The 24,019-nt window shown below is 45.3% G+C and overlaps 1 protein-coding gene across 22 annotated transcripts in view; it reads left to right on the top strand.

Moving 5' to 3' along the window:
- Positions 1-8,814: 8,814 nt before the first annotated feature.
- The window catches only part of Hipk3 (homeodomain interacting protein kinase 3), an 83,515-nt gene continuing 68,310 nt past the window's right edge, over positions 8,815-24,019 (top strand). For 2 of the 22 annotated variants that reach the window (XM_076570212.1, XM_006975883.4), the window contains exons 1-2: positions 18,139-18,318; positions 18,789-18,818. Coding sequence is in view for 5 of the 22 variants with exons in the window: in XM_076570202.1 (XP_076426317.1) it covers positions 16,414-16,435; positions 18,789-18,818 (52 nt within the window). In the remaining 17 variants the exon portion in view is untranslated. Of the gene's footprint in view, positions 8,836-16,324; positions 16,436-17,038; positions 17,570-17,757; positions 18,319-18,788; positions 18,823-24,019 lie in introns of those variants that run through there. The other 20 variants (XM_076570210.1, XM_076570205.1, XM_076570211.1 and 17 more) reach the window with 18 other exon arrangements.

The following is a 24,019-nucleotide window of genomic DNA, read 5'->3' as shown; positions in this document are numbered from 1 at the left end:
CTGGTTGGTGGCCCAAAGAAAGCCATGCAGGTTTTAAGTTGTTTCCAGTATTGTATTAATCTACCTCTTTTTTCTTAGTTTTTGATAATAAAAATATAGTATTACAATGAAGATGGAGTATGGGGTCTTTATATTTTATTTTAAATGTTCCTGGGGCTGTTAGGCCATGGTGTCACATGCCTTTAATCCCAGCACTCTGAAGGCAGAGGCAGGTGGAGCTCTGTGAGTTGGAGACCTGCTTGGTCTACAGAGCGAGTTCCAGGACAGCCAAGGTCGTACAGAGAAACTTTATCTCGAGAAACAAACAAATAACAACCAAACCAAACCACAACAAAACAAAACAAAATGATAAAAAAAAATGAAAGCTGCCTGAGCAATCCTAAGCAGCACCCCTCTATGGCCTCTTTATCAGCTCCTGCCTCCAGGCTCCTGCCCTGTTTGGGTTCTTGTCCTGATTTCCTTCAGTGATGAACAGTGATATGGAAGTGTAAGCCAAGTAATCCCTTTCCATCCGAACTTCCTTTTGGTCATGGTGTTTCATCCTAGCAATAACAAGTAGGACATTGAATTTACGAGAAGATGAACTTGTTGTGGTCCTCCTTCTGAATGAAATTCCTTTATCTGAGAACAGACCAAGTAGGAGAAGAATGCTCAAACAAATCTTGTGTTTGGTTGCTTCTCCCACAATCTTATGGGCTTTTCATTTTTTTGTTTTGTTTTGTTTTTTGAGACAGGGTTTCTCAGTATAGTGTAGTTCAAGCTGTCCTGGAATTCTCTCTGTAGACCAGGCTGGCCTCAAACTCAGAGATCCACCTGCCTCTGCTTCCTGAGTACTGGGATCCTTCCTTTTTTTTTTTTTTTTTTTTTTTTTTTTTTAAATATTTGCAAATATATACTTTTCCTATTAGGAAAGAAAAAGTATTGCTGCATTAATCCCAATAGCAACTTTAGGATTAATTAATATTCCCTCTGCTTCTCTGAAGCTGTAAGCGGGTGTCTGTGCCATGTAAAACAAGCACGCCGTGAAGACTGAACATGTGGAACAGCATTCAATAGCTCAGGAAACAAACAGCGAGGACTGAGCATGTAGCTCAATTGATAGAATGCTTCTCTAGCACTCAGGAAGTCTGGGCTTTGATTCCCCTCCACTGCCTAAAGAGGTTGGGGCAGGAGGTGAGAAGTTCAAAGTCATCCTTGGTAATTAGTGAGCTGACACCAGCTTGGGCTACATCAGACCCTGACTGTGACAAACACAGGGACGGGAGTGTGACTCATAGCAGAGCCTTGCTTAGCTCTTGTGAGGCCCTGCATTGGGTCTCCAGCAAAAAGCAAAACAAAAAGCCCCAACCCATTATTAATACCAATAACCATAGTGCTACATATAATCGAAACTGACAGGTAGTAAGCACTTGACGTGAATGACTATACTTACATTTACTGGAAGCAAACCAGGTACGTGTGGATCACTGGGGTAGGCAAGACCTGGACCTGGTCTGGGGACATTTTTGTATTGTATTTGATTATGAATTCAGAAGAACCGGACAGTTAGGACTCTAAATTTTCTGGTTGAGGCAAAACCCTAGGATAGACTTTGGGATTTTGTATTTATGGCATGGTAATTCTCGTCTCAAAAAAAAAAAAAAAAAAAATGGCCCTTTCAAAGAAAAACTACAGTCCTGTTCCAAACTTGAATACAGTAAGTGCCAGAAGCTGGGACTACACTTATGAATGACTAATTCTTCCTTTCTGGGGAAGAGAAGAGGAGCCCAGTGTGGCTGGTGGTTTATGCCTGTAATTCGAGCACTTGTGAAGCAGAAGGGTTGCGGGAGGTTCAAAGCCATGCTGGACCACATAGTGAGGTCCAGGTCAGCTGAGCTACAGGACTTGAGAGCCATGCTGTTCCAAAAAGAGATGGGAGGGAGGAAGGAGGAGAAGGGCGCGTGGTGGAGAACGTCACAGAAAGGCGAACCTTTCTTCCTGTACCTCAGATCTTTCCCTTTCTTCCCCCACTTCTGGAGCCGGTCTCAAACAGGACACAGCTTCTCTACTAGGAACCTGGACAGATTATCTTCTTCAGTTATCTTTTTTTTTTTTTTTTTTTTTTTTTTTTATTTTTTCCATTGAAATGATTTAAGTACAACTACATGGCACCAAGGTTCAGGCCTAATATAGGCCTGACAACCAAGTCCTTGTTTTCTGGAAGAAGGGCCTCAAAAGTCCCACTCAATTCCACATAACAATACTTCAAAGATCAATTAAGTTTTCCTTTCCTTAATATTTTTGTTTTTGACTTCTAATCCTAAAGACTAGATTAAAACTTAGCTCATTTCCCAGAAGGCATTGCTTCCCTTTGCTCTATGAAAGAGTCCACCAAGACCTCTTCCTCAAAACCATCTAGCCCCCAGCCTCCAGCCTGTGCTTTCTCAACATCCTGAAAAAGTAATGTAGGTAAAATATGCTCATGAACATTAAAACTAGTTGTTAGAAAGACGTAACTAGCTTTATAATTTAAGTTTTAGAACATAAATACTTGCAGCTTAATCTGCACTGACAATGATTGTCGAAGCCTAGAATTCAACATTTACAAATTCTCATTCACACACACAAGCCACACTATTTTCACACAACTTATGTCTTGAGAGAATCTTCTGCTTTTTAAATCTTTGGCCTCCCAGTCAATCCTAAGTTCAAGCAACTTTTCCGAGTTCTGGTAGTTACCTGAACCACTGAGGCATTGCCACAAGACTTCTTCTCTTTTGAAACATCCTTTTTCTCTAGATATTAGGATAGCTACGCCAGCTTGTTTCTTCTGTGGTGTATGTTGGTGTGGGATTATCTATTGCTTGATTTTTCATGGATGTGTTTAGCTTCTTTAGGTTGAATTTTCCCTTCTAGTGCTTTCTGTAGGGCTGGGTTTGTAGACAGGTATTGATTAAATCTGGTTTTATCCTGGAATATTTTGTTTATTCCGCCTATGGTGATTAAGAGTTTTGCTGGGTATAATAGTCTGGGTTGGCATCCGTGGTCTCTTAGTGTCTGCATGAGATTTGTCCATGATCTTCTCGCTTTCATAGTCTCTATTGAGTAGTCTGGTGTTATTCTGATGGGTTTACCTTTATATGTTACTTGGTCTTTTTCCTTTGCGGCTCTTAATATTTTTTCTTTGTTCTGTGTGTTTAGTGTTTTGATTATTATGTGGTGAGGGGACTTTTTTTTTGGATCCAGCCTATTTGGTGTTCTGTAAGCTTCTTGTATCTTCATAGGTATTTCTTTCTTTAGGTTAGGAAAGTTTTCTTCTATGATTTTGTTGAATATATTTTCTGTGCCTTTGAGTTGGTATTCTTCTCCTTCTTCTATCCCTATTATTCTTAGGTTTGGTCTTTTCATGGTGTCCCAAATTTCCTGGACGTTTTGTGTTACAACTTTTTTGTCTTTAGTATTTTCTTTGACTGACGAATCTATTTTCTCTATCATGTCTTCAGTGTCAGAGATTCTCTGTTCCATCTCTTGCAATCGGTTGGTTATGCTTGTTTCTATAGTTCCTGTTCGTTTTGTCAGGATTTCTATTTCCAGCATTCCCTCAGCATGTGTTTTCTTTATTGTCTCAAATTCATTTTTCAGATCTTGGAATGTTTCTTTCATCTGTTTAATTGCTTTTTCTTGGCTTGATTTGATTTCTTCCCATTTTTTGTTCATTTTTTCTTCCATTTCTTTAAGGGAGTTTTTAATTTCCTCTTTAATGGAGTTTTTCATTTCCTCTTTAAGGGAAGTTCTTATTTCCTCTTTAAGAGAGTGTTTCATTTCCTGTTTAAGGAAAGTTTTTATTTCCTCTTTAAGGTAGTTTTTCATTTCCTCTTTAAGGAAAGTTTTTATTTCCTCATTGAGGGAATGTTTTATTTCTTCTTTAAGGGCCTCTATCATCTTCTTAAAGTCATTTTTAGGGTTGATCTCTTCTGTTTCTTCTGTCATGGTATGTTTAGGTCTTGCAGGTATAGAATCACTAGTTTCTGATGTTGCCATATAGGTCTTTATGTTGTTGCCTGTATTTTTGCACTGGCGTCTACTCATATTTTCCTCTGTGCGGTGCAGGTGGTGTCTGTGTCTGAGAGTGCCTCTCTTGTTCTAATTTTTAGTCTTGGTTTAGTAGGGGTTCTTGGTTAAATTGGTGCTATTGGGCTGTTTCTTCAGGGACAGCTGATTTCAGTCGATGAATTATATACTTATGATTCTGGTGATCTGGTTTAGTGGCTGGGTAGCGCCTTCTTCTGTGTTCCCAGGTCACGTTTTGTTCATTTGTCAACTCCTCAGCTGATCTTGTTTCTTCAGACTTCAAACTGTAGGCATCTGAATCCTCTCCCAGATGGGTTTCAGCTGAGCAGGGTAGTCTCACCAACTCCTCCAAGTTGTTGGGTTTCACAGGATCAGCAGTTGGGCCCTGGGTTGTCCCCAAACGGAGTGCCCAGACTCGCCCTGGTTCTGACCCACGGAGATAACCTTTTCCCCAGGTGTTGGGGCTAGGGGCGTCCCCGTTCCAAGCTGCGTCCGCCCCTCTCCGTCCCTGGGCCTGTCCACCCCTGTGGCCCGCCGCCACAGGCCCACCTGGGTCCACTTGTCTCCGCCGCAGGGCCTGTATGTCCCTGGGTCTGTCTGCCTCTGCGGGCGGCCAATGGGCCTGTATGTCTCTGCCGGCTGCCACCGCGGGCCTACCTACCCCTGCCCGTCACTGCTGCCGGGCCCATCGACCTCTGCGAACTGCCACCAGGCGTGTATGTGTCTCCCGGTTGCCGCTGGGCCTGTATGTCCCTGTCGGCCGCTGCCACCGGGCCCTTCCACCTTCGCGAGTCGCCGCTGCGGACCCACCTGCGTCCGCCCGTTTCTGCCCAGTGGCCTGTCTACTTCTGTGGGCCGCCGCCGCTGGGCCTGAATGTCTCTGTCGGCCGCCACCGCCGGGCCCGTCCACCTCTGTCTGCTTATCTCTGCAGCAGGGCCTGTCCACCTCTGTGGGCCGCCGCTGGGCCTGAATGTCTCCACCGGCTACCGCCGGCCTAAATGTCCCTGTCGGCCGCTGCCGCCGGACCCATCCACCTCTGCGGGCCGCTGCCACAGGCCTACCTGCGTCTGCTTGTCTCCGCCATCTTGGATCTCTCTCCAGTTATCTTTTTAAAATATGTATTTATTTTATGTGTATATATGTGTCAGGAGGCCAGAAGAGAGAGTCAGTTGAATTCCAAGGAACTGGAGTTACAGACAGTTGTGATCTACCATGTGAGTGCTGGGAATCAAACCTGGGTCCTCTGGAAGAACAGCTGGTGCTTTCTTTTTCTTTTTCTTTTTCTTTCTTTCTTTTTTTTTTTTTTTTCCAAGACAGGGTTTCTCTGTGTAGCTTTGCGCCTTTCCTGGAACTCACTCTGTACCCCAGGCAGGCCGCAAACTCAGAGATCCACCTGACTCTGCCTCCCGAGTGCTGGAATTAAAGGCATGTGCCACCACTACCTGGCTGCAGCTGGTGCTCTTAACCACTGAGTAGGCCTCAGTCATCTTGAAGGGACACACTCTTGTAGGCAGCCTTTTCTGTCCTGTCTGTCAGCTCCCAAATAACCACATGAAAACTACTTATTAATTATGAAAGCTCAGCCAATAGCTTAGGATTAAATATTCACAGTATATAAAAAGATTATTCCATAACACATTCTTTAAAACATTTAGACTGAGTGAAGTTCTACCTTGCTTCTGTCTTAGATCAGATTTGCAAATTCTCAATTCCATTGTGGGGAAGTGGTTATTATGTCAAATTCAAAGGCGAAAGGAAATGGGCAGATGTAGCTCAGCAATAGTGCGCTAGCTTGGCACGCATGAGGCCCAGCAACAAAGAAAAATTAGGAAGTGGCCAGGGGTGGTATTGCATGCCTTTAGGCCCAGCACTCAGGAAGCAGAGGCAAGCTTTGAGTTTGAGGCCAGTCTGGTCTACAGAGTGAGATCTAGGACAGCCAGGGATACACAGAGAAACCCTGTCTCAAAAAACCAAAACAACAACAACAAACAACCAAACAAACGAGCAAAACACCAACCAACCAACCAAAACAAAACAGAAAAATAAACAAACAAAAAAATGAGGTGTGGTGGCAGTTCCTGTAATTCCAGTACCGGGGGAGGTGGAAGCAGGAGGATCAGAAGTTCAAGGTCATCATCAGCTAGATACCAAGTAGGAGGCCAGCCTGGGTTACAAAGACTCTATCTCAAAAACAACAAAACAAAAAAAGAAAAAAGAAAAATCAAGTAGGAGGAGGCACTCAGGAGACCCACGGCTCCCTGAAGGCACTTTTTCTTTCAGTGATGCAGTCACAGGTAAGATCCAAGGTTCCTTTACATCGCTCCATATTTACCCTCCTATAAGCAACTCTAATGAAACTCACTGAGTTCCTCATGCCAGCAAAAATGAAAAACCCATTGAAGTAGAAGCGGGACCAGTTGGCAAGAAGTAGAGGATGTGTGGGAGGGGGTAAGAAAGAGTAATGGGAGGTCATGATTGAAATGCATCATATACATATATTAAAATGCCACACTGAAACCCATTATTGTGTATAACTAATATATGCTAATAAGAACAATTTTTAGAAAGTGGAATCTTGCTTTGGAGGCTCTGCAATGTGTCCCAAGACCTAGAGGCAGGGGAGGACTCTCTTGATGGGTTCTGCTGTTTATTTCTCCATTTCTTGGGAGGATCAGGGATAAGAAAGGAAGTCTGTTTCAGCACAGCTGCCCCATAGGGGCAGGGACAATTCATGCAGACGCATAGATTTGTATGCTAATTATGACATTTTTTGACAGATGGTAGAAAAAGGTGTTAACAAACTGTGTATTAGGACACTTTTTTGACAGATGGAAGGAGAGCAACGTCGTTTGGAAAGTGTCTCTCTTACTCAGTTGAAGGCTTTGTTTAGGCTATTGGTTACTCTGGCTATTTTAAAACACAAAACAAAACAGAAAAGGTTTTAAATAGCACACTTTCTATGCCAGGCATGGTGGTGAATGTCTTGTAGAGGCCAGAGGATCAGGAGTTCAAAGACATTCTCAGCTATATAGTGAGGGCAAGGCAAGCCTGGGCTACATGAGACTCTGCCCCTAAATAAGCAGATAGTATATTTTTTCTAAGGCTAAATGAGTATTTTGACCAAAGATCAAATTTCTCTGCTAAAGATCTCTGTAGCCCGGTGTAAATAGGAATGTTCCAGGGACATTTTCGGTGTTTAGAGCAGAATGTGAAGTAATTTGAAAAGATGACTTCAACCAAAGTATGGATAAGATGAGATATGTAAAGAATGTAAATATAGCCGGGCGGTGGTGGCGCACGCCTTTAATCCCAGCACTCAGGAGGCAGAGCCAGGTGGATCTCTATGAGTTCAAGGCCAGCCTGGGCTACCAAGTGAGTTCCAGGAAAGGCACAAAGCTACATAGAGAAACCCTGTCTCGAAAAACCAAAAAAAAAAAAAAAAAAAAAAGAGAATGTAAATATATGGGGTTGTCACAAGAAAAAGCAGAGGCTGGGCATGGTGCTGCACACCCTTAGTACTAGCAGAGGCAGATGGATCGCTGTGAGTTTGAGGTCAGCCTGGTCTATATAGGGAGTTCCAGACCAGGTAGGACTACATAGTGAGACCCTGTCTAAAAATAGAAAGAAAAGAAGGAGGGGGGGTGGACAGATGGACAGATGGATGGAGGGAGGGAGGAAGGAAGAAGAAGAAAGCACCAATCCAAATCTCACAAAACTTGTGTGTGGGGGGGAGGGGGAAGGGAGCACAGGTTGACACCTTGTGTCCTCCTCTATTGCCCGACACTTTATTTTGTCACTGAACTTGGGCTCAGTGTTTCAGCAGACTGGCCTGTGAATCCCAGGATCTTGCCTGACTCCATCATTTCAGAGCTGCCATTCCAGATGTGCTGCCCCTGGCTTTTGTGTGGGTGCTGGGGATCTGAACTCAGGCCCTCAAGGTTATGAGGCAAATACTTTATACACTAAGTCCTCTTCCTAGTACCAAATGTCACAACTTTACCTGGACTCTTCCTGATTTGTATTCTAGAAGTCTTTTTAAAAAAAATATTTATTTTAATGTGTGTGTGTGTGTGTGTGTGTGTGTGTGTGTGTGTGTGTGTTTGTTTGTGCATACACAAGTGCCATGGCACACATGTGGAAGTCAGAGGGAAGCTTGTTTTTGGTCCTTCCCTCCCATCACCGGAGTCCCGGGCATCGAGGATGTCAGATTTGCAGAAAGCACCTTTACCCACTAAGTCAGGTCACAGGCCCTGTCCTAGATGCCTTAAGGGCATTGCTCTTCTTACAGTTCATCTCCTACAACTTCAGCTGCCCTAAAGTTGTGAGACCAGCTCCTTGTCTCCTATCCCCTGGAAGAGCTGCCTTGACATGTGAAGGGCAGGCCATGAAATACAAGGATAGATTTGAACCCAAGGACTCTTTCTTAAGTGGCTGGCCTTTTGCCATCCCAGAAGAATCCGTGTTAGCAGGCAGGGTTTTGTTGTCGTTGTGGCTTGTTGTCATTGTTACAAGGGTATGCATGACTGAACTTGCCATTTCTGTTGGGGAGTGCAGCTCGTCTTGGATGGTCCCAGTGTGCTTCCTCGTATGTTACCCTATGGCACCTGAACTCCAAAGGAAAGAATGGAGTTTACCTGGAGATGGGCACTCGGTGTTGAATACAGAGCAACAGGCTACTTCCCTCGTCTAGATGTAAAGAGAGAGATGAGAAGAAATTTGGGGACAAAGACTTCCTACTCTGGGAATACAGAAAGGTATTATGATGTATCAGTGGGATGTCTGAGGTAAGAGGGTTGGACCTGTGTGGTCTTGGGTCAGTGATGAACCTGGTATGAGCTTCTTCTCTCACTCAATGGAATCTCTGTTCTCTCTTCCATAAACAAAGACAGGCTAGCAGGAGAGTGGGCAACTCTTCACCATGAATTATTTCATAGCTTTTGATTTGTTGTGACAGGTCCTTGCTGTGTAGTGCAGGCTAGTCCAAGACTTGATCCTTTTATGTCAGCTTCCCAAGTACTAGAATTACAGGCCTGTGCCATTACAACCCATCTTTCCATCTATCTCTCTGTCAGTCTGTCTATCTATCTGAGATACAGTCTTATGTAGTCCAGGCTAGCTATGAACTCATAGTTTCTGGGGATCTGAACTCAGGTCCTCATGCTTATGAGGCAAGAATTCACTCACTAAGCCTTCTTCCCAGGCCTAAACCACAAATTTGGATCATTCTTGTTGTTTGTTTTAGAAGTGTTTCTAAAAACATATTTGTGTGTGTGTGTGTGTGTGTGTGTGTGTGTGTGTGTGTGTGTGTGTATGTGTGTGTGTGTACACTGGTGCTACTGATCACATGTAGAAGTCAGAGGACTGCTGCCCAGTACTGAAGATTACAGGTGTGTCATCGTCAGAGCTTTCTTCTGCTGTTTGAGAGGATTATAAGTTCTGCTGTCCTTCTCTAGTATGTTTTTCTTATGACTTATACTAAGGCTTCTCTGGAGCATAGCCCTGTCCACATTAGCCCCTCCAAAGGGGGATTATAATGTTCTTTATGAATATATATGTATTTGTGTGTGTGGTGTATACATGTGTGCACACGTGTGTAGGTGCATTCACCTGTGTGGGTGCTCCTGGAGGCTCAAAGTTAATATCAATTATCAGGGATATCTTTCTCAATTGCTCTCTATATCATTACTTTAAAAACTTCATTTATTTATCTATTTATCTATTATGCATTGTGCACATACCACAGCACTCCTGCGGAGTCAGAGGACAACTTTCAGGAGTAGGCTTTCTCCTTCTACCATGTGAGACCCAGGGATCACACTCAGGTCCATCAGGTTTGGCAGCAAGCACCTTTGCTCACTAAAGCCATCTTACAGGCCCCATATCACTTTTGTGAGGTAAGGTCTCTCACTGAACTGAATAAAATCTTTTTTAATAGATTTTTAGCAGACTACTAGCTTCTACCATCACAAAAGTTAAGGATGTCATGAAACCATCTGATACCTCTAGCAGAGATGGCACACACACCACACCTATAATTCCAACACTCAGAGGAAAAGGCAAGAGAATCACTGCAAGTTCAAGGCCAGTCTGGTCCATGTGTAAGGACTAGGCCAGCCAGGGCTACATTGGGAGACCCTGTCTCAAAAAGAGAGAAGAATCTATAGAAACACGAATCTATGGAGCAGAGTTTCCCGCTTTGCTGTCCCCATAATATATTTGTTAATGAATTGATCTATGACTGTCTTTTTGGTCTGTGACCACCCAAGTTCCAAGGTGGAACATGTCAACTTCTGGACAACCTGAATCCATGTTCCTGGCTCCTGGTCACTCTTAGCTCAGAAACAATCAATCAATCAATCAACCAATCAAACAACCAACCAACCCCCAACACCCTTTGAAGTGAGATCTGTGTTTTGCTTCTCAAGTTCATTTGACTTCTGAGAGTTCATGGATGAAGCTGGGGTGTAAGTCAGTGGTAGAGCTCTTGCCCAGCAGGCACTCAGCTGGAGCCCTATCCTCCATGCCCAGCACCACAAAAACAAGCAAACAAATAAACATGGGAACCAAAGAAAAGCCAGGATGAGGCAGAGGCAGGAAGATCTCTGTTCAAGGCCATCCTGGCCTACCTAGAGAGCTCTAGGGCAGCTAGGACAACACAGAGAGTCTTGCCTCAAAAACAAAACAAAGAAAGAAAAGACAAGAAATACCACAGGATGTCTGGACAGAGAATAATGTAGAAGGTGTGGGTGCTGGCAGACCTGTCATCTAGCTGAGCTGATGCGGTGGGCAATGGATTCAGTCCAAAGGAAAGGCACATTTGAGCAAAACCTGGTGTGAACAATGATTGTTCTGAGGATCCTAAGGATCCATTACCCAGGGAGGCATCTTTATCACAGAGGGAGCCATGCTAGTGTTTTCATTTTAGAGGAGGAAATGGGGGTGGGGGTAATTAGGGTTTTAGGAGACCTTTGGCTAAGAGTGATTATTAGATTACATCTTTAAAAAAAATGATGAAGGGGCCAGCAAGATGGTTTATCTGGTGAATGTGCTTACTGGTAAGACTGAGACCTGATCTCAATCCCTTGAACCCATGTGTAGAAGTAGAGAACAGATTCCCATAAGTTGTACTCTGACTGACATACACAGACACACACACGCGCACGTGTACACACACACACACACACACACACACACACACACACACACACACAGGTACACTAAAAAGTTAATAAAACATTTTTAAAATGAAAGAGTTAAGTGAAAGAGTTATAATCATCATAAGAATTCTAAATTCCCAGAGGTGAAATGTGAAAACTTTAGCCCATTTCTAGCTATGGAACACATTGTTATACCAGGTTGTATATCCATAATAATAAATACTGTACTTTATGGGTAATTTTAGGACTTTTCAAGAACGAGTTTCATTCTATAGGATTTTTCTTTCCATTGACTGTAGTATCTAACCTCTAGATTAAAATGAGATCATGGGGCTGGAGTTCTGGCTCAGGAGTTAAGAACGCTGGCTGTTCTTCTAGAGGACAGGACCCAAGTTCAATTCCAGCATCCACATAGCATCTCACCACTGTCTATGATTCTAGCTCCAGGGGATCTAACACCTTCAAACAGACATACACGGAGGCAAAACACCAATGCACATAAAACAGAAATAAATAAATCATTAAAATGAGATTATGACTGTCCATATTAATGTGGTATTAATTTGTCGCATGTATCTCCGTATGTGGTGTGGGAATGGGAACAAATGTGTATACTGTTTGTATGTGTGTGAGTTCACCAGAATGAGGGTGGAGAAGTTGGAAGTGGGTGTCTTCCTCAATTGCTCTTCCTCTCTGTTGTGGAGGCAGGGCCTCTTTCTTACCTGAACTCAGTGCTCTCCACTTATCATCTAGCTAGCCTCCTGCCATGAGGGCTGCTGTCTTCACCTTTTTCCTGTTGGGGTTCATCGGGCTTTCTGGCCTACCCAGCATTTGCATGGGTGATCAGGCCCCAACTCTGGGCCTCTCTTGGGCAACCACCTGACCTGATGAGCCAGCCATCTTCCTAGCTTCCTAACACCACACTACTTTCACCTTTGTTCACTAGTGAAAGCAGGGTTTATTTGTTTGTTTTGAGACAGGGTCTCACTCACTACATCACCCTGGTTGACCCGGAACTCACAGAGACCCACCAGCCTTTGTCTCTCAAGTGCTGAGATTAAAGACCTGTGTGTCATTCCACCTGGCTGCTTGTTCTTCTGTCTTTGTTTTGAACTTGCAACCGTCCTGCTTCCTGCTCAGAGTGCCTGGGATTATATGCCTGTTCCATATAGATAAAACCAAACACATTTTTGTATATGTTTTTTGGGGTACATTGCCAAGGTACACAGTGGAGGTTCTCTTCTCCCACCATGTGGATCCTGGTATAGAACTCAGATCGTCGGGCTTGGCAGCAAGCTCCTTTACCATTGAGCCCTCTTGCCTGCCCTGCTTTTTTTCTGTTTTCATTTTCTTTTTTTTTTCTTTTTTCTTTTTTTTAAGAGATGCAGAACTTTGGGCTGCAAAGAGTTAGTTATTTGGTGAGCTTTTCAGTTATTCAAATATGGGCAGGAGGAGCCAGCTTTGAATGGTTTTTCCATCCCAGCTGCCCTTCCCTGAGGCCCAGATATACAAAGCTGGTCTCCAGGAAGAAGGCAGATTATTTGCCTCAGGAAGCCAGGACCTCCTGCGAGGAGGAGAAATAAGCTCCCAGTAAAGTTTTCCTCCTTGCTCTGTAGTTAGGGAGCTCATTGGTTAACTTGGCGCACCCTGCCCCCTCCGCCCCTCTGGGGAAAAGGGGACCAAAGGCGAGAAAGAACACCTAGGGTCTGGGGTGGAGGAAACAACCGCCACAAAACTCAAAGCCCAACTTCCTTGAGGAAGATGGCTGTGGGTGGGTTGGTGACTCAGGCTCTGACAGAGTTCCAAGGTTTTTCTGGAAACTGCACTGCTTTGAATAGAAGCATTAGCATGGTGTGCTAAGGCCGTGCAAGGCCGTTTCTCTACCTGACACCTGTGTGCAGTTCATCAGAGAGGCAGACAAGGAAGACCGGCCTCAGCTGGACAGGCCCCCCGGAGGTGGGGGGAGACGGACGAGAAAGAACCGGTTTCAGACCTTGTACAGCGTGGGTGATGTCCAAGGACGGTTACTGCTTGCAGGCGGAGTTTGTGGACAGCTAGCTTCTTTCTGCTTACAGAGAAAATCTATTCTTTCATTTTATAAATATTTATTGAGTTCCTATTCTAGACTGTGGGGGATCAAACAACTAACAAGTGACAAAAAAGAAAAATCCTTGTGGAGGAAGACAGAAAATGCACATGAACGTAGCTAAGATGGCTGGGCAGAGGCAGAGGCAGAGTGAGTGAGTTCTGCTGGGCCTGGTGCCCCTGGGATGGCAGCTACTTGGGCTGCTGACAAGGGAGGCTCACAAGTTCAAGGTCAGCATGGGCAACTTGTCCAGACCCTGTCACAACACAAAAAACAAGTGAAGGGACTGGGGTGTTGCTCATGGTAGTGCTTTGTAGAATCTAGACTGTGGATTGAGAGAGCGAGGGGGTACTTAGAGGGCCCCCCTCCCCCCCAGGAAGAAATGACTGGAAGGACAGGAGTCAGGAGGCAGAAAGTAGGTGAGGTTCCGGGTGCTCCCATCTAGGGAGGCTTTAAGGCACTGGTTTGGGCCAATGTGGCTTTTGGCTTTTCCTATGAGAGAGACTGACAGTTACTGGAAGGAAAATTTGAGTAAGTAGAAAACAAACGGATTCCACTGAGGATCCTTTCACCCAAAGACTGTAGCGGCTGCTTTGATCACTCCCCCTCCCTACACCCCTCACTAGCCGCCTTCGCCCTGGGATAAAGTCCTGAGCCCAGCCTGGCCCCCACCCCCTCCCCTCCCCCCTCCTCTCTCTGCCTTCGCGTCCCTTCTTCCGTTCCAGGCTCCCAGGCCCCCAGCGTCCCGCTCTCCACTGCTTCCTCCTGTACGCCTCTTGCTATCTTTTCTTTTGACTCAGGTTGTTTTCCTTTCCTTCCTTCCTGTGTTCCCTCTCCCCCTCCCCTCTCCTTCCTCTCTCTCCCATTTTTCTCCTTCCTTCCTTCCTTCCTTTCTTTTTTCTTCCTCTCTCCTTTTATCTTTTGAAACAAGGTCTCCTGTAAGTGGGGCTGCTGTGGCTTAATCCCAGCACTGGGGAGGCAGAGGTCTAGCTTGGTCTATAGAGTGAGTTCCAGGACAGTTAGGGCCACACAGAGAAACCCTGCCTTGAAAAAAACCAGGAAAATAAAAAACAAAAACAAACCCCAAACCTCCCCAGTTCTGGGACTCTAGGTGGGGGTCATTCTGTCCTGGAGAGCTGAGATTGACTCCAGTGCTTTGGGCATGCTGGGCCAGCACCGCTCTGCCAACGGAGCTATATCTCCAGCCTTTCTCTGTCTCTGACTCTGTCTGTCTGTCTGCCTTTCTCTCTCTGTAGATTTGTATGTACATGGAGGCCCCAGGTTGAAGTCAGGCGTTTCCTTCAATCATTTTTCACTTTGTCCATTGACAGAGTCTCTCACTGAGCCTGGAGCTCACTGATGACTAGACAGACTAGACAAAGGCCCCAGGGATCCCCTTTTCTTCACCATCACCGGGTTTACTGAAGCTGGCGTTTTATGTGACTCCTGTGGATTGAATTTAAGCCCTTAATTTTAGGACTCCCTAGACCCTTTAAAAACTTTTCTGAAACCAGGTCACACAAAATAGCTCAGGTTGGCTTTGAACTCGCTCTGTAGCCCAGGCTGGTGTGACCTTCTGAGTTGAGACCACAGGCCTGTGCCACCATCAGAAGTAGCTTGGAAGTCATCAGGTCAAAGATGGCTTGGAAGTCATCATATAGCCCAAGTTGGTCTTGGACTCTGGAAGATCATCTCCTGCCTCAGGCTCCAGAGTACTAGCATTACATCACATCCCGTTTAGAACCACCATTTTTATTTTTAAATGAACCTAACAAAAAATTGCTACTTCAGGGTTTTGGAAGATTACTCATATATTCCAGTTCAGAATGGATCTGAGCGGAAGAGATTAAGGACATTAGGTTAGGAGACAATAAGTTTACTGAGGAGGAGGGCTTGCATTAATGCTTATTTATTTAGCAAGCTTTATTAGGAAGCTTAAAAATTAGATACCGCATTTAGTCACTGGCAAGGCAATGGTTAAAAGAAAGGTGACCGGAATCTTTTCTGGAATTCACAGGAAAGAGGGCGGGGCAAACCACCCAGCAGAAAGGGGAAAAGTTCTTACCTCCAGCCTCTTCATAAATGTAACAACCCATGAAAACTGTGGAAGTCTTCCATTAGGATGTTAGAGATATACTTGCAAAAATCTGAAAATTTAGTTCTAATGGAATATTTTCCTTGAGGGATATCTCTACTATGGTCACTTTTTTTTAAGTATTGATTATTATAGGTTTCTTTCTTTCTTTTTTTTTTTTTTAAATATTGCCTTAAAAAATCCGAAGTAAATGCTAAAGGGGGAAAAAAAAAGAATGAATGGCTCTGACGCTGTCCTTTTTTTGTCTGTAGACAACCTTGAACTCCTGATTCTCTGGCCTCCATCTCCTCAAAGCTGGTGTTCCAGGCTTGCATCGCCATGGCCATTTCATGCACATGCCTTTTCTAAAAATCATACATTGTTTTTTTCTACTTTGACTTTTCACTGAGTATCTCCTGTCTTGAAGAAAACACCCATCACTTGAAAAAGTATTACCAGTGGCCTTGAGCATGCTAACCCCTTTCACTTTTGAAGACATTCTACACAGTCCTCTTCTCCTAGTTTGAAAGGCAGTAGGCTATAAAGGAGTAATATGTACACAGCAAGTTGACGCTCCCTTTATTTACCCCGTCTCAGATGCTGCAATAGAAAACGTGTGTGGGGAAATACATCAGCAGCAAACTCAACCTTCCCAGTGAAGAAAGCAAAGGACACTTTCATCAGAGAGATAAGGGTTGCTGTAATGTTAAACATTTGTTCAGAACAAAAGGAACCAAGCGAAACGGGTTGTGAAAAATAGGTTTACTGAATGATGGGTTGCTTCGAATGTTAGTTGAGTTGCTTCCTGGGGAGATAGATGGCGGAGAGAGGGGGGTGGAGACTAAGGCTTTGCTCTGTAACCTTGCTCACGTCATCGAAACTTGTCTAAACCCTTGTCTTAGCATAAGAGTTTGGACTACACATCAGTAAGATTCTTTCATCTCAAATTCCATGGTTCTATGGTTACGTGGGTGGAAATGGACCATTCTGTCGATTTCCTAGTTTCCAGGAGCGAAGAAACTAGCTTGGGTGTGGAACTAACTCGATGGAGAATTATCACCTTAGAGGTGGGCAGCTTCCCAATGCCTGTGGTGGTGCGCTTGGAGAACTCCCAACAGTCCTTCTTCCTTCATTCTTGGATATGGCGTGACCAGTCTCCTGCTGGTTTGGAATGGGAGGGCGGGAAGGGCCCATTTTAGACCGAGGCTGTTCATCTGGTTCAACATTTTCACTTTCTTTGTTTTTTAAACTCCTAAGATGCCAAGAAACAGATTCTAAAGGGGTGGGACGGGGCATTGGGATGGGGCGACCTGGAAAGGCCTGTAAGACCCCGCTTCCGCATCCGAACCCCTTCTTTGGGGTATTAGGATCGTCCCCGAAATGTGTATTTTTGGCCGAGTGGGCCGGGAGTCGGGCTCAGAACTGCAGAGGAGGGCTGACGGAAGCTATTCCTGCTGCTGGAGGGATGGCGTGAGAGCTCAGGGTTGGACCCGCGCGGGCCGCCTGGCGGGCTGCGAGCGTCAAGGGCGCGGTTGCGGGCGGACCCCGGGGAGGGGCTTCGCGGAGGCGCCGGGGCCCTAGCCGAGCGGGGCCGCCCGGGCTGGGCGCGCAGCGCGGCCGAGCGGGCGGTGGCGCTGCGGAGGCGGCGGCGGCGGCCGAGGCCGGCGGGCGTGGAGGAGGGGCCCGAGATCGGGGCGGCCCGCGGCAGCTGCCGGGGTGACGACTGGCGGCAGCGCGGCGCCCTGAGGAGTCCGAGCCGCAGGCCCCCGGCGTCGCGGCCTCGCAAGCGGCCCTCCTCGTCCTTGTCTCCACCTCGGGGGCCGGGGAAGATGGGCCCTCACGGCCGCGGGCCCTGCATCCCGCGCCGCCCGTAGGCCCCGGCGGCCCGCCGGCCAGTCACCGCCCCTCTCCCCAGTCGAGCCGTCCCCACCCCAGGTCCCCGGGAAGGAAGATGAGGGAAACGGGCCCGGCGATCGGCAGCCAGAGCAGCAGCAGCAGCGGTCGGGGGAGGGTGTTTCGCCGTTTCCTCTCAGCCGCCAGGACAAGATGGCAGCGGCCGCCGAGAGGGGCTGAGCCCCGGCTGGGTGGCGCCGCCTGCTGAAGCGCTTGGCTCCGGGTCCCCGCACGGCCCCCGCGACCCATCCCGGACATGCTCAGGGCTGCGGCCGCCCGAAGCGGGGAGAGCGCGGGCCTCTAGGAAGGTAAGGGAGCCGGGCAAGGGCGGGGAGAGCACGGCGGCGACGCGGGCCTCGGAGCCGGGGGGAACCCTCGGAGCGACGCCGCTCCGTTTCCGCCCGGTTGCGGACTGCCGTGCCCGGGCGGTTCCCGAAGGAAGGCCGGCGCCACGCCAGGCCCGAGGCGGCCGGACGCGGAGACCGCGCGTGCTTTTGGCGCGCGCTTGGCGCAGCCTCCGGGAAGCCGCCCTGGCCGTGCCGGGCGGTCCGGGCCTTCCCCCAAGCCGGGGTTGCGCAACGGCTCTTCCCAGCAACCGAAGTTTTGTTGGGTCCCACGGGGGCCCCCCGTTTCGGGCCGGCGGCTTTAGGCCGTCACTACGGAGACCTCGTTCCTTTCATTGATGGGAGCGAACACCGACGTGCACGCACGCTGCCGGAGCGCCCAGCCCCGTGGCTGCGCCCCCGGAGGCTTGGGGGGGGGGGCTGTCACCGGCGTCGCGGCGGGGCGGCGGGTTTGGAGGAGGGTGTCAACTCTGGGGACGTGCGTGCGTGTGATTGTTGGGGAGGAGAAATGTGATCCGCGGCTCCGCGTCCCCAGCGGCGGCGGGAGGAAGGCGTGGCGGCCGCGCGGCGGGGCTGTTGCCGGCTTCTCTCGTTACGGCGGCGGCGGGCGGCGGCGGCCCTCTTCCCTTCGCGCTGGGGGAGAACTCAGCGGCAAGGACTCGGGACCAGAATGTCTGTTTTCCTGTCTAGGGGGAGACGGCTGTTGTAAAATGGTACGTGGATCTCGGGGAGGGATGGGGGGCGGGGGGGCGGGCGGGCAGCCTGTTGTTTCCCATTCTTATCTGTGCTGGAGGGATTGCGCTGAAGGGTGTGTGCGTAAATTACCTTGGACCTGTTACAGAGTAGTCACAACATGTTCGGTCCTTGAACCGTGTTTTCACAACCTCTGGCTGGCCTGCCGGGGAATTTATTTTTCCACCTGTCAGTTCGCTGCTTATAAGGAGCTTCTATTAGCAGCAGCGGCGGCGGCGGCGGCGGGGTTTTTTTTTTCTTTTTCTTTTTCTTTTTCTTTCTTTCAGGTTTCAGATTATGGCCCAGTTTACAGGGAAAACTCACGGTTTTACCTTCAACTTTGTTCTGGTACAGGGCTGGAAAAGTTAGCTGGAGAACCAGTCTTCGTTTCTATGTACCTCTGAGTTGTTTAGAGATCTGCTGATTTTTATTTTTCTGTTTTCTGTTTTAGGTTTCTGCTGTAAACTACAGCCTCTGAAGTGTAGGTACTTCAAACAATTTCACTTAATTTCAAGATTTTAATTGCTGGGTGCTTGAAAAATTTTAAAGATTTTTTTTTTCTGACCAGATTATAAAAGCATTTCTAGCTCTCTCTTTTTGTTGTTGTTTTGTTTTTGCTATTGTTTACCAAGAAAACTATTTTAATGCTTCACCCACATTTACTATTTCAGAAATTGGGCAAGTCTCCCCGTATGTTTGATAAGTCTAGATTCTGCTTAGGTTTGCAAGTGCAGTGCTAATTTTACACAATGAGCAACGATAAGGTTTAGACAGGTCATGATTAAGCTTTAGTATTTTAAGTAAACAAAATATGACTGACCTTTAACATTTTTGTATTGATTCTTCTATCTTCATGCCACTTACCAGTAACTGAAATTTAACCAAACAACCCAATTTCCCTATTTTTATTTTTAAATCAACAAGGTATTTCTTGGTATATTTATGGTTGCATTCATCAAGTATAGGAAGCTCTCATTTGTGAAATTTAGTGCTTAACTTGTGTCAGTTTATTTTTCTTGAATTATTTTGATTATTTTTAATTTATAGTAGAGATATACAGGAATGTCTGATTTTTCAGTGTTGGATATTTCATTGTATATTGGGGAGATTTTATTTCTAGGTCCTCCTTTTCTACCATAGGGAATACATTTAATAAGAGAAAAAGTACTTTGGAGGATAGATTGGGGGAGGGCAGCACCAATGTTTTAAACAGGTAAGATGAGCTTGAAGTCTAGAACAGAACTGGCCATTAAAGGTTTTAAATTTATATTTGGACATTGCTGACTGCAGTAGCTAAACATACATATTAGGCAAGCAGATCATAACATGGTGAGACAGTCTTAGCATTTTGTTGTAATGCCTTTTCCACTGAACTAGTCATTATCTTGTTTATAAACCAGCCATTGGCTTCTGGGCATGGGGTTTTTAGAGTCTCATCAAAGTAGATGGTTTCTATGAGATAATTCTTGTAAATGTGCTTGAGAAGAAGCTGAAGATTATACTCTGTTAATTTTTTGGATGATCTGTCATAGGATACCATAAAGTAGGGTTGCAAATTACAGAGGTTGGATGCTGGAGCGAGTATAGCACTTGACACATAGATGTTTGTTTAATGCCAGTGCCTAAGGCTTGCTTTCCTCAACTTCAAAAAGCAGTAGCTGTCAAACGACCTTCCTGATTGAATTTCTGTCTTTAAATATTTGCTGCATGAATACTGAAGGCATATGGAAAAGAGGAAGGAGAAAATGTCAACCTCACAATGTGGAATTGTTAATAAAATGTAATTCATGCACATCCATTTAAATGGAATAATTGCGTCTATGTTGCAATGACTTACTCCATTAACTTCTGAAGTTAACTTTGTTTCTTTGAGGTGGAGGAGTTAGCTTCTAATAGTTCTCATTGTAGCAGTTCATTCATTATGATAAGGCAGATGAGAATTGTCCTAATGGTTGATTCAGAGGCATAGAAACATTGTTTCCATTGCAGCTTCACCTGAGCTTGGATGTGAAAAGATGTCACGACAGTGCTTTAAGGATGTTCCAAGAACTTGGAAACTCTCTGTTTTAAAAAAATGGCCTTCCGAAAATTGTTGTGCCTTGTAGTTATTAGAACACACAGGCTAATTTGATATGCTTACATTGTTGCTGCCAAAGTAAACATTCCTGTTGTAAAATTTGTGGGTTGCAGCTGTCCTGATTTCTTAATGTCCAGAGTTCAGGCTTAGTCTTGCATGTTTTAGTTGGAAGCTACTTCTGAAGAGGGACTACAAGAGCTTTGTTAAAAGGAGGAATCTTATTGGTGTTTGTTTAAAAGTACTGGCCCTCCTCCACTTTAACTAGGATGTAGTATTAGTTCTCTGTGTGCAAAAAGGGAACTTTCTCAGCAAACTTGTCAGGAGCGACATAAGATGAAAGGAATTATACTAAATGTCCTTACTGGTTCTAGATTCATCTGTTTAAAAGTAATAATCTTCCTTAGTATCTTTAAAAGTTTATAACTTGAAGAAGAATATGTATTTGGAGCAGAAGTTTTGAACCAGGGTAGGTTATTTATTTTCTTCTTTTTGGTTTTTTCAGACAGTCTTTCTCTGTGTAGCCCTGGCTGTCCTGGAACTCCCTCTGTAGACCAGGTGTGTGGCCTTAAACTCAGAGATACACCTGCCTGTGCTTCCTGAGTGCTGGGATTAAAGGCATGTGCCACCATTGGCTTTATTTATTAAATTTTTAACAGAATACTGTGTGGTCAACTTAAGGAACAGTTAATGTCTTTTGGTTGGCTTGGTTTAATTAAGAGTGGTTTGGGGAAAAGCAGCAGCAGATTGCTTCTAGACAGCTCTGTTGTGGTTGTTCCTCTGGATCTTAGTCATTCTGTGAGACCAGTAGACTAGGCACAGTAAGGAGGTGTATGTTATACACTGTATGTAAGCATGTGTCAGAGTAGGTGTTGAATTTCTTAGGAGACCAGGGGCCCTCTCAGTTGATACTTGATGTCACCAAACAAAGGCCACATAGTTGCCTCTATGCTGAGACACCAGGGTGGGTGCTGGAGACCTGGGAGCTGCTCATGTGGAAGGGAAAAGAACCAGCCACATGCTGATAATGTTCATAATGATACTGCTAGGATTACTTTGTCTTAGATTTACTTTATCTTCATTTTGTGTTTTGAACTAGGGTCTTATGTAGCTCAGGCTGGCAGTGAACTCCTGATCTTCTACTGCCCAAGTAATACCACCAGGTCTGGTTGATTTAAAAACAAAACAACACAAACACAAAGCAGCATAAAAAAGTTCATTGCTTCTGGGATTACAGGTGTTTAAGCCCTTTAAAAAGTCTCACATTACAGGCTTCTCTGAAATCAGAAGGGCAAAAAGCATGGAGTTTAATATTGGTAATAAATTAGAGTTTGACTTATAGGATTTATATTTTCTTTTAAAAGATTCTTAAAAAGTAAAGTCAAGGTACATATCAAACTCTGTAAATCTTGTGTTTTCAAACTGAATTAAAACCCAGGCTTCTGATACCTGTCACACAATCCACTTCCTAAGTCAGACAGACATGCATAATATATTTATATCTGTCCGTCCTGGGAGTGAGCCCAAGATCTCACATTCAGCATGTTCTCTCTAACTGAGTTATACCCTAGCTTAATCATCTCTTTTGTTTTTATTTATTTAAATTGTATTGTTTTGTGTGTATGGGTGTTTTGTCACATATGTATCTGCTCACCACTTGTGTGCCTGGTGCTTATAGAGGCCAGGATAGGGTCTGGAATCCTCTGGAACTGGAGTTATGGGTGGTTGTGAGCCACCATATTGTTGCTAACCCTGAGTCCTCTGGAAGAGCATCCACTGCTTTAGCCACTCTCCAGCCTACCTCCTATTTTTCTATTTAACAGGGTCTTGCTGTTTATAGTTCAGGCGGGCCTTGAACTCTCTAATCCCCCTGTTTCTGTCTCCCAGTGCCAGGATTACCAGTGCTAGGGATTACCAGTGCTAGCATACTTGACCTCTTTCACACTTGACCCCTTTTCAGAGTCAGTCCAGTCAATCTCTTCCCCTCCCACCTAGCTCCCAGGTCTTTGAGACAGACTCCTGTAGTTCAGGCTGACCTCAAACCTCTACTCTTTCTATTTCCACCTCAGCACTATGCCCAGCTGAACCATTTCTTTCTCCCTCTTTTTTTGGGACAGGGTCTCACTTTGTAGCACTGGCTGTCCTGGAGCTCACTAAGTTGACCAGGCTAGCCTCAGACTCAAAGAGATCCACCTTCCTCTGCCTCCACTGGACTCAGCATCTTCCCCCCTTTTTTTTAATGGCTAGATTTCCAGATTGATTTTTACTTTACATTTTCTTTGCTTCTATCCTTTAAAAAATTGAGTGTGTGTGTGTGTGTGTGTGTGTGTGTGTGTGTGTGTGTGTATGCATGCATGCCTACATGTATGGGCATGTGTTTGCCATAGCACATGCATGGTGTTCAGTGGATAACTTTTAAGAGTTTGTACTCTTTCACCTACAAGAGCCTACAGTCAAGCTCAGGTCTTCATGTTCCTCCCTTCTCCCACTCTTTAATAAGCAAAACCCAAAGGGTTATGCTTAAAAAAAAAAAAAGATTTAGCATAGGGAAGAATAGTAAAAGGAAGTACATTACTCATTTGAGCTGTAACTTTTTTGTTTGGGCAATGATTTAAGTTGTTGAAGACTGATTTTTTTGTTTGTTTGTTTGTTTTTGTTTTGGAGAGAGGGTTTCTTTGTGTAGCTTTGGAGCCTGTCCTGGAACTCACTCTGTATGTAGACCAGGCTGGCCTCAAACTCAAAGAGATCTGCCTGCCTCTGTTTCCTGAATGCCAGGATTAAAAGTGTGCAACACCATCACCTGATGATTTTTTTTTTTTTTTAATAATAAAAAGATTTAGTTTGGGGGCTGGAGAGATGGCTCAGAGGTTAAGAGCACTGACTGCTGCTCTTCCAGAGGTCCTGAGTTCAATTCCCAGCAACCACATGGTGGCTCACAACCATCTGAAATGGGATCTAGTGCCCTCTTCTGGCCTGCAGTCATACATGCTGTATACATAATAAATAAATCTTTAAAAAAAAAAAAAAAAAAAAAAAAGATTTAGTTCGAGGCCAACCTGATCTACATAGCCAAAACTACATAGTGAGACCCTGTGTCAAAAAACATTTTGTTTTATGTATATAAATCTTTTGCCTGCATTCATGTATGTAAGTGCCCCAAGTGTGTGCCTTGTGTCTGGAGAGTCCAGAAGAGGATATTGGTTCCCCCTGAACTGGAGTTAAAGTTTGTGAGTTGCCACGTGGGTGCTGGTAACCACGTAGGTCTTCTTCGAGAATGGCAAGTACTCTCTCGATGAGCCGTCTCTCTAGCCCCAAAGACTGATTCTTTAGTGTACTTCTTGGTTACATTGAATGTAAAGGATTGCTAAGGTCAGTCACATGTAGTCTCCCTCCTCCCAATAACTTTATGCTGGAGAACATTTTCTAGGTTGAAAAATTTGTTTACATATGATGAGCATTATGTTAATCAGATTAGGGCTGGGGATGTATCACAGTTGGTAAAATGCTGCCTAGCATCCTTGAGGCCCTGGTGTGATCCCCAGTAGTACATCAACCCAGAACATAACGATCCATGCTTGAAATTCCAGCAGCACTCAGGAGGGCCAGAG

This window comes from Peromyscus maniculatus, chromosome 4 (assembly GCF_049852395.1).
Source record: "Peromyscus maniculatus bairdii isolate BWxNUB_F1_BW_parent chromosome 4, HU_Pman_BW_mat_3.1, whole genome shotgun sequence".
NCBI lineage: Eukaryota > Metazoa > Chordata > Mammalia > Rodentia > Cricetidae > Peromyscus > Peromyscus maniculatus.
This window is presented reverse-complemented; position numbering and strand designations above follow the sequence as displayed.